General features: G+C 37.4%; 1 protein-coding gene across 12 annotated transcripts in view; it reads right to left on the bottom strand.

Moving 5' to 3' along the window:
• Positions 1-14,257, bottom strand: part of PTPRM (protein tyrosine phosphatase receptor type M) — a 470,301-nt gene that overhangs the window by 194,696 nt on the left and 261,348 nt on the right. For all 12 annotated transcript variants that reach the window (XM_071737183.1, XM_071737189.1, XM_071737191.1 and 9 more), the window contains exon 11: positions 11,949-12,051. In XM_071737183.1, coding sequence (XP_071593284.1) covers positions 11,949-12,051 — 103 coding nt within the window. The remainder of the gene's footprint in view (positions 1-11,948; positions 12,052-14,257) is intronic.

Genomic DNA, 14,257 nt, shown 5'->3' on the forward strand with positions numbered 1-14,257 from the left:
CCTGCCTGAGTAATTTCTACTTTCAAAGAAAACCAGGGTCACTTGCAAACCACAGGTTTCTTTCTGAGAAGCCCTGAAGATGATCAGTAGCTACACAATGATTAAGTATAAGAACAAATGCTCTAAGAAAAAAAAAAAAAAAGCTCTGAGAAATAACGCAATGTTCTTAATAACTAGGAAGATTTCCTCAGATGCAAATCCACACCTAAAGTATAAGATACACTATTTTCCTGTATTCAATTCCCAATTTATGTTTATTAAATAAAGTGTTGCATCCTAAAGCAGTTGTTTTCATTCATTCTCTGCCAATTTCTAGGGATGTACAGTTTGTAAAAGCTAAGAGCAAACATACAGCTTGTAGATTTAAAATGGCAACATTAAAATCTGCACATACATGGCAGTATTTTCATGAGTTTACAGATTTAAAAAAAAAAAACACTTCTACTAAGAAACACTGATTACAAGTAAGCAATATTCTATTTCAGTATTTTATATTAAATCATGAACTCTTGCAGTCTGTGAGTGGGCCCTGAGAGTGTCCATGAGGTGTAGACACTCTGCAAATGTTATAATGTCTATGTGTGTAACTAAGGCAAGTTGCAAAATAATGTCCACATGCAAATTGATCAAAGGGTCTGGATATTACACAGAAATGAAGAAGTAGTATTTAGAGCAGGAGATCAGGTAATGAAATAACAACACGATGTTAACACTAGAAGAATGAGATCTTTTAATATTCTACAAAGCTGTGTACTGAAAACTCACTACTGAATTGGACTGGGGAATTAAGCAAATAGATGTATTAAAATGAGTGATTTATAAGAAGAGGGAGACTGCTAATTTCCTCCCTTCTTCAAGGATGCTCTGCTTTCTGCGTGCAGCACAGAAAGAAAAATATTTGCTGAGGCTGCTGAATGAATACACAAGCCAATTTCAACAGGTTTTTTGATTCAAAGCTTGAAAACTGTTTCCTGCTTATTAAAGCCCTCATGGAGGGCATGAAGTTTTTAATATATTCAGCCAGGGGATACAACGTGTGAGCACGGAGGAACCAGTTTGAGCAGATCCACTGTGGTGGTTTAAGGGATTGTCACATTTGTCTGCTTTCTCCTCTATCAGATGCTATGCTTTCATGGGAGACTTGGAGGAAAGCAGCACATGCCTTTGCTTCAGTTGGAACTGGAAAGCCTCACATTGTCACTTAAGCAACCTAAGCCACAGACACATTTCCTCCTACTGACTCTGATGTGGGGGAGCAGCATCATAGCAAAAATAACCACGACACAATTATCATCCCCTGGGATAACTTAAATGCAGTGGGTCCTGGACCAGCAATTTGGAAATAGATATTACTGTCTGTGTTCATTTTCATCCTTCTCTGCAAAAATGCTCTGCAGGGCACTCTAATCAGCAACGTAGGATGATGCAGGCAGATATAGAAAACCAGACAGTTTTTCTGGCATTGTCCCCAGTTTCTCAGGACTTCCGTGGATAAATACAAGGCTGACCTTCTATTCCATCAGTGAAGGCATGAATATCCCTCCTCCCTGCACTGGGAATGACTCTGGTAGGATTAGGTGGCATAGAAATCTTGGCAGCATGACATTATACAGCTCTTCCCACAGGAAATCTGGCCATAGATAAAAGATTCTATACAGTTCAGGATTAGCACAACTGTTAAATACAGATGAGATTTTGGCCTTATGCTTCTACTACCCGATGAGATTAATCTTGAAAACAGCTTCAACTCTAGATGTGAGAACATGGTTAATTCATTCGCCTTTGTCTGATCTCCCCATGGTAATTTCTCCCTAAATCCAACATTTTTATAATGCTTTAAGACATCTATCCTACTGCTCTCTCTGAGACCATTTTAGGCTGAGGCATTTATACTACTCCTGACTAAAAAGTTGCTTTCAGTTGTAGAACCCAGTAAGTGACTCTAATGTTTCTTTATGTCATTTAATGTAATCCAGTTGAGCAGATTAGCTTTTACTTAGCAATGCTTTAGAGTCATGATGCTTGTTGCAAATGCCAGTAATTTCCTTTCTGGCTTACATGAACAGAAGTTTTTATGTTTTATGTTCAGTAAAATGAATACTTTTGCAGCATCCAGAACGGGAAATGACAGTGTTTCACTCAGAACAAATCTATAGCTTTTCTTTCTCTTTCCATGTAACATTTCTCTTTCCTCTCTTTTAATACAACTTAATATCAAATAAAAGCATTTACTTGTTTGCTTGTGATATATGATCAAAATGCTTTTGTACACATAGAATGGGTCAATCAAAGACTATTTAAACTGAGAGTTAGGAATTCCTCCAAATAACCTTGTCCTGGAAACCACACTCCTCCTGCCATATATTTATTTAGTAGTGACAGAATCTTTGTTATTGCAGCCATTTACCATTTCCTAGTGAATGAAGGGCTTGTGTAAGCCTGCTCAAAGACAAAATACGAAGGGCAAAAGCAGTACAAAAATGCATCATTGTCAAATAATCTATGGAAAAGGCAATTAAAATGGTACAGGTTACTTCTGTATTGCAACCTAAATCATGAGAAAAACCCTGCTGGCTTTTGGCTTCCCGATGAAGAAAACTACTCTCTGTAAGAATCTTAACAGAAGGCTTGTGGATTTTTAGGGGCTGTCGTGCAAAGAAAACTGAAAAGGGACTGTTGGCAGTACAGTGTCGTGTGACTCTCACACAATACCACACACATCTCATAATAATTTCTATAAATTCACCTAGAATGCCCTTCCTGACATTAATACCTGTAACTGTTTCAGAGCTTCAGTTCACCACTGGGTAGAGACTTTATATTTGAGCAGTTTATTTACATGCTTGCTGAACTGAAATTGTTCCCTCTCTGAAGTTTATTCCTCTGATGTAATTTCAGAAAGCAATCATGTCTTCTTTTGGCCTTAACTGGCTAGCTGAAACAAGTCTAATTCTCATGGTCCACCTATTACACGGGTTTGCCAGTTCCCTGACCATTTCTGCCATACAGAATACACTGTATTGTATTCTGTATTGTAATACACTGCTGCTGTGGTACTAGTAAAGTAGTATTTCTTGGCAGATCAGAACTAGGTACATGAGGTCCTGACAGTGTCTCATACAATGGCATTTAAAGCTTTTCACCTTTGCTGGAAACCCCACCTGCTGGGTAAAGTCAATTTGCCTATTTCACAGTCATGCCATATTTTGATGACTCCCGGCCATACCACAAGCCATCAATACACAGTTGCTTCTCTGTTATTTCCAAAAATAGCCTCTATCTCACAACCTGCATCCTTGTAGTTAGCTTACAAAATGCAAACTATGCATCTCATCCTATTTGTAGAAGGTTAATCCTGAAGGCTATTCACTATTTTCTGTGCAGCATTCCAATCCAATGATGCAGACAGGATCGACTTTTACTGCCAAATGGACTCTAATGTGTTATATTTATATTTGATGCCTATAAAGAAAACATGCAGCACATTATTGAATCACCTCTCCGTTGATAATTCAGTACTTCACAAAGCAGCACAAGAATCAGGTACTTAGTTTAGAGCCACTGATTCAAAGTTCTTGTAAGCCACTGACAAACATAGTTAATTTAAATACTCAAGAGATAAAAGCTACTGCATCTCAAGAACCACAAAAAAATATAAAGTATATGACACAGCTAAAGCATAGAAAGATTGATGTGCAACATTGCCAAGGCTTCAGTACTAACAGGGTCCAAGCAGCTATGGCTTCCAATATGACCTTCAGGACTGACTTGGAGTATTTATTTAGTCAAATGTGTGAACTGTCAGTTAAAGCAACTCCATACTTTTCACTTAGGAGATCCCACCTTGGTATCCATCACTCAAGAGGAAAAATACTGGTCAGTGTTCAAACTTCCACAAAAAAAAAAAAAAAAAATAAAAATAAAAAATTCAGTGAGCTGAAAGCCACAGGAAAATCTAATTTCACATTAATGATACTGGAAGTGTACATGCATAATACACAGTACGATCAGCAGTGAAAACCTCCAGAGACAGCAATGGGTTATAGGTGCCTGACAATTTCTTAACCACAGTTTTACAGGAATTCAGAATGGGTCACTGAGCACTGTGGCTACAGACTAATGTAACGCTACTGTGATACACATCGTCAGGAAATGACATCCAGAAAGTGCACCCCCACGTAATCCTGTTCAACAACTGCTGACTCACACACTCCTCCTTCAATTGGATTTTCACAGCACACAATAAAATGAAAACAAATCCCAGGCATTCTTCAGCAAACACAGGGCAACAGCATCTTACATTTCAAGGAGCGCTCTGGTTGTTCTGTGTTTGAACTCAGGCAGGTATAGGCTGAGTATGCTTTTAAAAATCATGCAATGCAGTATTTTCCAGTGATGATCATAACTCTCACTCAATGGGAGAGAGAAACGTGTCTTTTAACAACTCCAGAGGGCTACTCTGAGATGAAGGTGAGATTGTACCTCTCATATTGTCTCTGTGGGGTATTCAAGTTATCCATAACCACGGAACAACCTAAACTCAGCCAGAAGTAGTTACTTAAAATTCAAAGACCCGGAAGGGGCTTTACTGTTGGTTGTACAGTACAGCTGCTACTGTAGGTTGATATCTGCTTAGGATACAAATGTCTGAGCTGTTTCATGAGATGTGAAGTCATGCCAGCTTTTTACACAGTAACCTAAGAACTAGAGCATGTTGTCAGAAACTGGATGTGAGGGTTCAAAACTGCTTTCAACCTGAGAGGCTTTCACCATGCTGCTCCCACCCTCCAGCCATCTGAGCATCATTACTGTGGTTTGCTGCTGAGGGTGGCCTAGCTTGCAGACGGAAATACCAGAAGAATCAGAGAACCAGAAGGAGAGAATTCATGAAGGGACTTGCCTAACGAAATGGAGACTCTCCTTATTCCATCCATTTCTACTCAGTGACCATCTAAAATAGAACACATTAGAAATCCTGTGAGAAAGGAACAAGGATTTCAGATCTCTTGCTCAGGAGGAGCTTTAGAGACTTCATGCTCTTATCTAGAGGTTTTTACTGGTTTACTAAAAAAAGAGCAATAGTTGAGAACAGGCTGGTGGCTCAGTCTTGCCAACACTGAGATGCCTAAAATTCATCTAAGCTATATGTGTAATAGGACATCAAACAGTCACTAGTAAATGTGCATGCCTGAAGTCTGAACTGAGGTAGGCTAAGCTAAGTGCTGAGCAGTTATTCCTTGGAAAGAGATCATGGAAAAATGATGCCGTTCTGTTCCTTGCATGCTCAGAGACCCAGCTGCTCATTTTAGTAAGCAGATTTAAGAAAAACCTGTTTTATCAATGTTGATTGAAGTTGGCAGTCCAGAGTCAGTAAAAAAAGGGGTGAATTCCAAAAGTCTGTGATTCACCAGTCAAATTGCTGCTGGATTTCAGCAGATTTCATCAGAATGGTTGGGAAAACTCAGTAGCCCATAGGATGCTAGCAGAGATCTAGCCTAGCTAAACTAGACAATCACACTGTCAGAATGAGAGGCAAGCAATACTGACATGACTATCATTAGAAATTATTCCAAGATATGGTCTCTACTGCATCCTACTTAAGTCCAGCATGTAGAAAAATGATTTTTTAAAAAAGGCAGAGCCTGGTAACAGTGCAGCAATTTTTTAAGCTGCTAATCAGAACTAAAACCTGTGAGAAAGAACTGGTGAGTTATAAAAGTGAAAAAAATCTCCCCAGAGATAAAATATGCTCTCTTTCATTCTGGAAGTGCTCTCGCTTGCTTTATATATCATAGATGAATTTTTATTAATCACATTGCTAAATGAAAAATAGCATTTTGTGCTGGGTTCTCAGTGACTTAAGCTAATACTTAAAAGAAATCAAGAATCAGTGCTCCTTTTTCCCAGGGACTATGTGAGAAATCACAGTAAAAGGACCATGGAAAATTCTGAGCAGCCAGCAGGACATGTCAAGCTGCATCACGCATGCCCAGGCAACATGCACCGCAAATTCTGCCTTAAGTCACAGTAAAAATCCAAGGACAAGTTCTACTGCATAAGAAAAAAGAATTACAGTATTTTTACAGCATAAGCAATTACTGTACTGTTCCCTCAATGAAACTGAAATTGACCCATCTTTTTTAAATAATATTTGTTGCTATAAAGAAGTGACAATTATGGGCATTAATAAAACCTTGTCTCTTCTGTATCACAGGCATCCTCAAACAAGTTTACTGTTTCCTTACAGACTGTAAAACTATGATTTGGAAATACAGTTTACTGGCAAGAGCTGACCCTGCAGCATACAATTCAAGTCTATATGTACAACAGAAAGGATGCTTGTGGCAACCAAATTAAAGAATGGAGAGTAAGATTGCTTCATGCTCTTCAGACCTTGTGGTCTCATAGCATTTCAAAAGGCTATATTTTAAATATGACATTTCAGAATATTAGTGAGTTAGAAATGTCAATTGAACACTTACACTAACATTATTTCAACATAATCATTTCTTTATCATAAATCCACCAAATATCTAGACTGTTTTATCAGTGAGCTCTTGAAAGGCCAAAGTTCATTTTCCAGTTTATTAGGACACTTTGCAAATTTCCCCTGGTTAATGCACAATTTTGATATTTCTCTCCTCATCCTGAGATTTTATTTTTACTCATTACTGAGAGTACAAGGAAATTACAATAACATGCTAGCATTACATAATGTGATAGGTAGGAATTGTGAGAGGACAGAGCTAAAAATAAGATTTTGCAGTGCTTTCATTGTGTGTGCTGTTGCCACGTTTTTGCCCACACAGAATGCTAACCTATCTCTTATTGTGCAAATCAGCATTCTGCCATTTCAAAACTCATTTATTCACTGAATTTATAATCATACTCATGATGTCTGCCTCCATAGTTCATGCATGGAACTTATTGCTGCAGTCTTTCCATTGAATATAAAACCTCAGACTGAGATGTCAGTACCTCTTCTCTGAGAAGTGGACTGCAACTTCGAGGCCAAGTCCTGTGGCTGCCATGTAGCCACAATAGCAACATCAATGCCCTATGGTCTCTTCAAGATTATGGAAAATATCCTGAAACTTTTGAGTTCAGAATTCTTGAAGCCCTGATGCTTTCTGAGTTCCAGTTGTGTCCACTACTGAGGCTGGCTAGGCTTGCATTTATTTATTTATTATTTGATTCTTGGTTGCCAGTGAAACAATTTAATTTGCTGATCTGCTGACCAGATGAGTATTTTTGTGAAGTTTCAAGAATAAAGGAGTGTAGCAGCTTCTCTGGAACATTATGAGCCAGATCGGAGAGTTCTGCAAAAGGTCTTTCAGGCTTCAGATGATCCCATTTCTTCGTATGGAAGAGTCTGAACAGGATTTCCTGGCTTACCTGACGTGGCATGAGGGGTACAAACTCCTGCTGCCATCCTGTGAGAGAGCGAACAGACCCAGCAACAAAGTAGAATGGATTGCTGGACACAAAGAGGGCAGATACTCATGGCACCAGTTATCCTGAAGGAAAGAGATGTGGCCCTGAGACACATCCTCCTCTCTTGCAATGTGTGTGGCAGGGAGGGGAAGGCAACTGTGCCACCTGCTTCATTTGCAGTGCATGGTGGTTCCAAAGGGGAACCACTGCATTACAAATGAGTCTTTGATTTTCAAGTTTAATTACTCCTTCCTACTGCTAGTCAATGGGTAGGAATTGGATGTTCTTTGTTATTAATTTAAGAATCACTATACTATAAGTATTGGCAAAACCATATACTGAATGACATACGCCTTGAATATGGGTTGACAAGAGTTTTCTTTACACCATGCATCTTCCTGTGAATCTTGCTGTTCTCAGGGACTATGTGGAGATGGCTTTAAGACTAGCCATGAAGAGGAACCCAGTACTTACAGTGTTCCTTTGAAGTTCTAGATTACATCAGTAAGAAATGTAAATCTCTTTGGAATTTAGACAATCTGAACATGTCATAAAGCATTTACCAGACGAAGTAGTAGAAAGGAGTGCTTAAAACTTCAGATAAGATGTAGTTTGAAATTTCTGTGTTAATTTTCAGCTGTACTTCAAAACACTTAACAACTTAGTATGGCATTTTGGGCTGAAATATAATTTATGTTACTTCTTCATGGATGAGATTAAATGTTTTAAAATTAAGCACAAATTAAAAATATGTTTGCATCAGAAACCAGTCAGGTTGTTCTTATTTAGCCTACCACTCTTGCACATTGAAGAAGCTGGGCACTTAGCTGATAAAAGGGATGCACTGAAAGTACCCAAACTGTCCTCACTCCAGCATACTTTCAGCTTTCAGCTCACATAATGCAAAGTTTATTTGCTTCCTCCTGATTGTTATTTTAAGGTACTTTTAAATTATACTACTGAGTGATCCCTGCACTGCTCTCTCTCTCCCTCTCATTCTGTCTGGGCTTTGCAGTGCCAGGTGCTGGAGGACTGATCCCACACCCATGGTGTGGGAAGTACTCTGGCATCCTAAATGCCAAGTATTGCAACGACAGGGTGTTGCTAGCTGGCACTCTTGGCCTTCCTCTCACTTTGGGCTGAAAGAGGAAAATACCATCTGTCTGTGGTGTCAGTAAGAGCAGAAAAGTTGTCTGGCTGGGCCATTAAGTTATTAGAAGGGTTTGATGGGGCAAATCCAGCTGAGCCAAGCTCTGTAATCTGGGAAAGACTCTAGGAGGAAGGAAAGAGCCTGGATGGTCTTGCCTTCTCTCTTATCCTTCCTGCTCAGTTCCTCAGTCTACTGCTCCCAGAGTGCTTGCTATCTCCAGGTATTCCAGAGTTATCTGGGCAAAAATTTTTGTGATGTTTACACTTAAGGCTTTTTGAGGATGTGGCACAGAATTGCAGGAGAAGGGTGGTACAGTGACAGCATTTTGCTGATTACTAAGTGAGATAATAGGAGTGGAAACACTCAACCTTTATCATGGCAAGACTAAATGGAAATCTGTGTGACAAAGAAAATTTGCTACTCCCTGCTGAAGCTAAAAGCTTCAGAAAAACTTTTTCAGAGAAGGTCACAAGAACCTTTTATAATGAAATGCTGCAAAAAATCTAAAGCTCTTTCTAACACACACAAATTATAAGTAACACTAAAGACATGGAGTCACCGAGCATTACATTTTTAACTCCTGTGCATGAACCAGATCTCTGCAATAAATTAGCATTCCTTAGTTGGAGTAAGTGAAACTGACCATGTATCTGCAGACAATTTGACCCTAGCATCTTTTAAACTCTAGGCTAATTTGCCTTGAAGAAATAGAAGGTATAGATGATATTGTCTTAGAAGGGTGAGTCCCTCAATAGATGTTGAGGAGTCCTAACAGAAAAAAATATTTGCATTTTTGGCTTTTTTTGCAAATTTTTTAAAACTTTACTGACTCTTACAAACATCTCCTTGAAAAAAAAAAAAAAAAAAAAAAAGAGATAATATCCACAATAATATATATAATTACATGATTTCCATAATCTTAAATTAAAAAAAACCCCAAAACCTTGCAAACTGTATTCATTCTAAAAACCAAAACAGCTTAGCCAGCTGTTAAAGAAATGCATGCATTCATGATAAACGAATGCATTACTGCTTTAAACATATATAATTCCAAAATAATCTCCTTGAAATAAACACAGCAACAACCATAAACATGCTGGATCTGAAATTGAAGACAAAGAAAGCAGTACTTGTTGTATTAAAACTCTGACAATATATATTTTAATCATGTCCAGTGTTATGAATTCTAAAAGAACCTGGAATGCCATTTGGCCTTCATGATTAATGTGTACTTTATCCTTGTAAACAGAGCTTCCTGAACACTTCTATAAAGTCTACCTTTTGAATCAACATTTAAACAATCAACATTGCCCTTTCTCTCCTTTTATGCTGTTGTGGCTGTGTGCAGATTCTGAATAAGGTCCAAGGTAACAGGATTTTTTATATTTAAAAAGCAAAGAAGAATTTAATCACAGAAAAAAAGTTGGAATTCTGAACGACTCCAGGTATTAGCTTTGTTGACTTGAATGGAAGAATTTGTGCTCTCTTTATCCATCTCAGGCATTAACAAGTTTTATGTGACACGGCTGATGTGTCAATCGATAAAACAACAACAATCATTTACACTGCAAGTTAAGTGCAGTTTCAAAAATCTGCATTAACCAAGGCAGCAGTAGTAGCAGAATCAATAGACAAGGCATCTTGCTTAGTGGGGTACATAAACGACGTATGACTACACTTTTAATACCCAATGAATATAAATTAAGATTATAAAATCCATACACCGAACGTGTTCTGCAAGCTATGCAAAGTCAGTGTCCTCAAGAATGTAATGCACAATAAAATGTTAAAAGTATTAGGAAATTCTTGCTTTAATTTTTACTCTGCTTCACACAGTATTTACACAATGAGTTTGCTGTCAGCATTCATTTTAAGACGTGTGGCAAAAGACCTTTTGCTGTTGTGTGCTCATCTATCAGTTCTATGAGCTTCGTGTTACTTTAAATATCTCCTCTTATTTTCCTAACCACACCTCCCTTATTTGGCACACTTTAATCTCCTAACTAGCTCCTTTCTATTGTCAGTGGAGTTTCTGATGTGTCCCTGCTGCTGCAGAAGTCAATCATCCTTAGTTCATGAAGTAGATAAAAGGAATGAAACTGTTTTATTAATGGCCTAATATGTTTGTGTTTAAACAACAATCCCTCCAATTGATATGATTTTCATCCAGATGCTTATATTCAGGACTACACTATAGCTTTGTGAGATAAAGACAAACATCAAATTATTGTGCTTCTAATCTAATCTGCTAGATCAAACAGCTTCATTAACTCTACTTTAATTGCTTTCTGTTTTTTTCTCAACTGGTTCCAATTTCCCCAATGTGTTACATCTCTTTTTAGAAAGTTGTCTGGGCAACACAATGGCATTTACAAAATGCAGACCAACATACAGACAATGATTACGTTGCATAGTTAAAAAACCTCCTAACTTTATGAAACATGAAATATTCTGAAGAATCCCAGAGAAATTTTATTTTCTTTCACTTATATTTGAGTACACCAGATCTTTATTTCCCAAACAAACAAAAAATTACCAAAAACCTCAGCGTCATGATCAAAACAATTTATATTAATTCACTGTAGGTGGAAACTCTTCCAACACTAACAAAAGAATGAATCATTTTTGATGACAGAACTAGCAAAAAGAAAAGACATCCCAAAGCTCTGAAGAGTCTACATTTCACTCATCCATATTTTCATTTAGTTAAAGTATTGAGCTCATTACTGCCTCTAATTCTGAATAATCTAACCAGTCGTGTATTTCTTCACTGAAAAGCTGACTTCTATTTTATTCAATAAAGAAGTTGCACAGGACCCTGTATGTGGCATTGAAATTCATCTCTGCAAACCGGAAAATCATTATTGGGTACAACATAACATTAAAGAATTGGAGCTACTGTTTTACCAAGTTATGATGGTAAATTATATGTAAATACTGTAGGAGTGTTAAAGTACTTACTGTTTGAATTGGCTAACTTACTAAGAGTTGATAATCTTAAATTTCTGAAGTAAACAAGAAGAGTAAATACTAAAGACAGAAGCTCAGCATAAAAAATGTGATATATCCTTGAACTTATAACACTGCAGTAAGCAATTACCTTAAAGAAGCCACCCACACAACAGAACTATGGCTTTGTTCCTTATCTTCAAAGAACAAGCCACTTGCATCTGGATCAAATCCTTTAAACAATACCCGAACACTCAACATCAAAGCACTTCCATTTTCTTCAGTTATTTAATTTAATTAGAGCTAATATAGACATGAATTTAGACACTGATTGCTGTGTAGAAAATCCCCAGAAAACATGTTCAAGAAATTAATCGATTTGGTTTTAATTTTATAAAGATTGTTTCCTCGGTACCTGACAGGAGCGCCTCTGCTCTGCGCAGGTTTCAGCAACACTGTCACAGTGCTGTCAGTTTGATTCAAAGGTGTTTCAAGTTCATACGGTGGCATAGAGGGTGCTAGAATAAGAAAAGAAGCAAAAAAAAAAATAAAATCATTATTTCTGTATTTCTTGTTTCAGGATCTGTGTCTTTATTTGAATAGGTAATTATAAACATGTCTTCACATATAATAGGTCTAAGATGCTTTCCTTTACAACACAAGTGTGAGTAAACTGCTAAATAACTTCAGAGAAAACAAAGCAAAACAGACAAAAAAATAATAAACAAAGAAATCTCATCTCGCTGACAATGACAAGATGAGAAACAGACATTAGTAGGAATAGGTTTGCAAAAAGTATTGAGTATCCATGGCTTGGAAATGAAGTTCTCTCAAGCATCTGCATATGTGCACGCTGAAGTGACAATCCTTTTAAAACTCAGACCAGCTTTCTCACTGTTAGTGGTATTAGGATGCACTCTGAGAATTTGTCATTCCTGGAGTTCTAACTAAGTGCTGTAAATGTCCTGGGTTAATTGTCCACCACGGACATAAATTACAATAATGAAGCAGGACTACTACCATGAGAGCTTATTCTGAAGACACACTCAACAGTAATTTGGCAAACTGTATCTTCATTAACAAATTACAGTTATGATTAAAACAAACAATGCCTCAGTTATTGTCTTTTACTTTTGATACTTTTTTCAGGGCTCTCACCTAGTTGCATTCTAATCGTTGTATTGGATGGAAAGTGGCTCAGTTAATCAGTTGTTTAGCAATCTCTTGTATTCTTGTTATCCAGTTGTTAATGATGATACACACTTAACAGACATAAATGCTAAAGAAGCAAAAAGTGGTCATTACCATAATCTTTTTTAACCCCAGGAATAATGTAGGGCAGTGAACTTCCCTAAAACAATTCCTGCTTCAAATGAAAATACATTTGGTGGGGGAGAAGACCTTTTATTTCCAATGGCTAATTATATTTCATGATGAATGTGGAGACCTATTTGGCATCTCAATTTGTTTAACTTCATCTTCCAGCCACTGGATACTTTGTGTACTATGCTGATGTAGATACTCAGTCTGTTATATATATATGTGTATATATACATACATATACATACACACACACAGATAATATCAACCTCTAGGCTCTTCTAGCAAATTAAACAGCTTCAACAACGTGAGTCTTTCTTTGAAGTGTATTTTCCAATCCTTTTCTCATTTCTAGTAGTAGATGCAGTTACTTGCAAGGTACATGAAATTATGTCTCCTTTATCCATATTGCCTTATTTACCCAAGTAACCTTTTGTACACAGCTCTTCAGAACGCTCTGGAAACATTAACAACATCTTCATTGATAGTCACATTGATATTTGAAATGCTTTGCAAATGAAAAAACTAATCTTCAAAAACCTTCATGTAAGCTGAGAGGGTTTTATTCTGTTTACAATCCTTGGTGTAAGGCAAAACATTTAGACTAATAATTTTAAGTAATTTGGGTACCCACTTTGAGAAGCCTAAAGGCATAATATTCCACAGTACTTTAAAGATTCAGACAGAATTTTCACATATTCCCATTCTGCAGTTTTAAATATCCAGAACTGGTTCACATAATGAGTCATTCTCAAGGTGACCATCCTGAAAATAAAGGCATCACAGAGTAACTGTGTCTCCAAAAAGCTTTGTGAACTCTGGATTTCTTTTGATCACTGTCAATTCTTGTCTTTGGTGTCCTACCCACATCTTAACAAGTCTTGCAGTCTTCCTAATTTGTGACCCCCAGACCCTACTTGAACTTTTCATTAACCTTAATCTCTACCCACTCCTGAAAAATCTCCTCCTGCCCAGGATATGAGTTGTGGTTCTCCCAGTCCCACTTTCTAGCCCTGGCTACTTTTTCTCTTCTCCACAGATACTTGGATATTATCTATTCTTACACTTTTCTCCTGCCTTGGTTAGGACTCTTCCTCTACCACAACACTCACATGTAAAGAAGGAGCTTATTAGTAAACAGAGAAACAGAGAAAACAGGAAATACTCTTTCTTTTTAGTTTTTGCAGATGGTCTTCAGCAGCAGAAAGCTTATATGTACTAAAAGGTAAGGTCCTTAGAGATTCTCAGTGTTGGGCCACACTCCATTCATGAACACACAGGCAAGGCTCTAAAAGCTTGGAGAACTTAAATCTCCTTCATGAGTATGGTGTCTACATTGACATTTCCTGCTCAGTTCCACCAAGTTACCATCATCTGTGTGCAAACTGCAACATTTACAAGTTG

The sequence above is a fragment of the Heliangelus exortis genome, chromosome 2 (genome assembly GCF_036169615.1).
Source record: "Heliangelus exortis chromosome 2, bHelExo1.hap1, whole genome shotgun sequence".
Lineage (NCBI taxonomy): Eukaryota > Metazoa > Chordata > Aves > Apodiformes > Trochilidae > Heliangelus > Heliangelus exortis.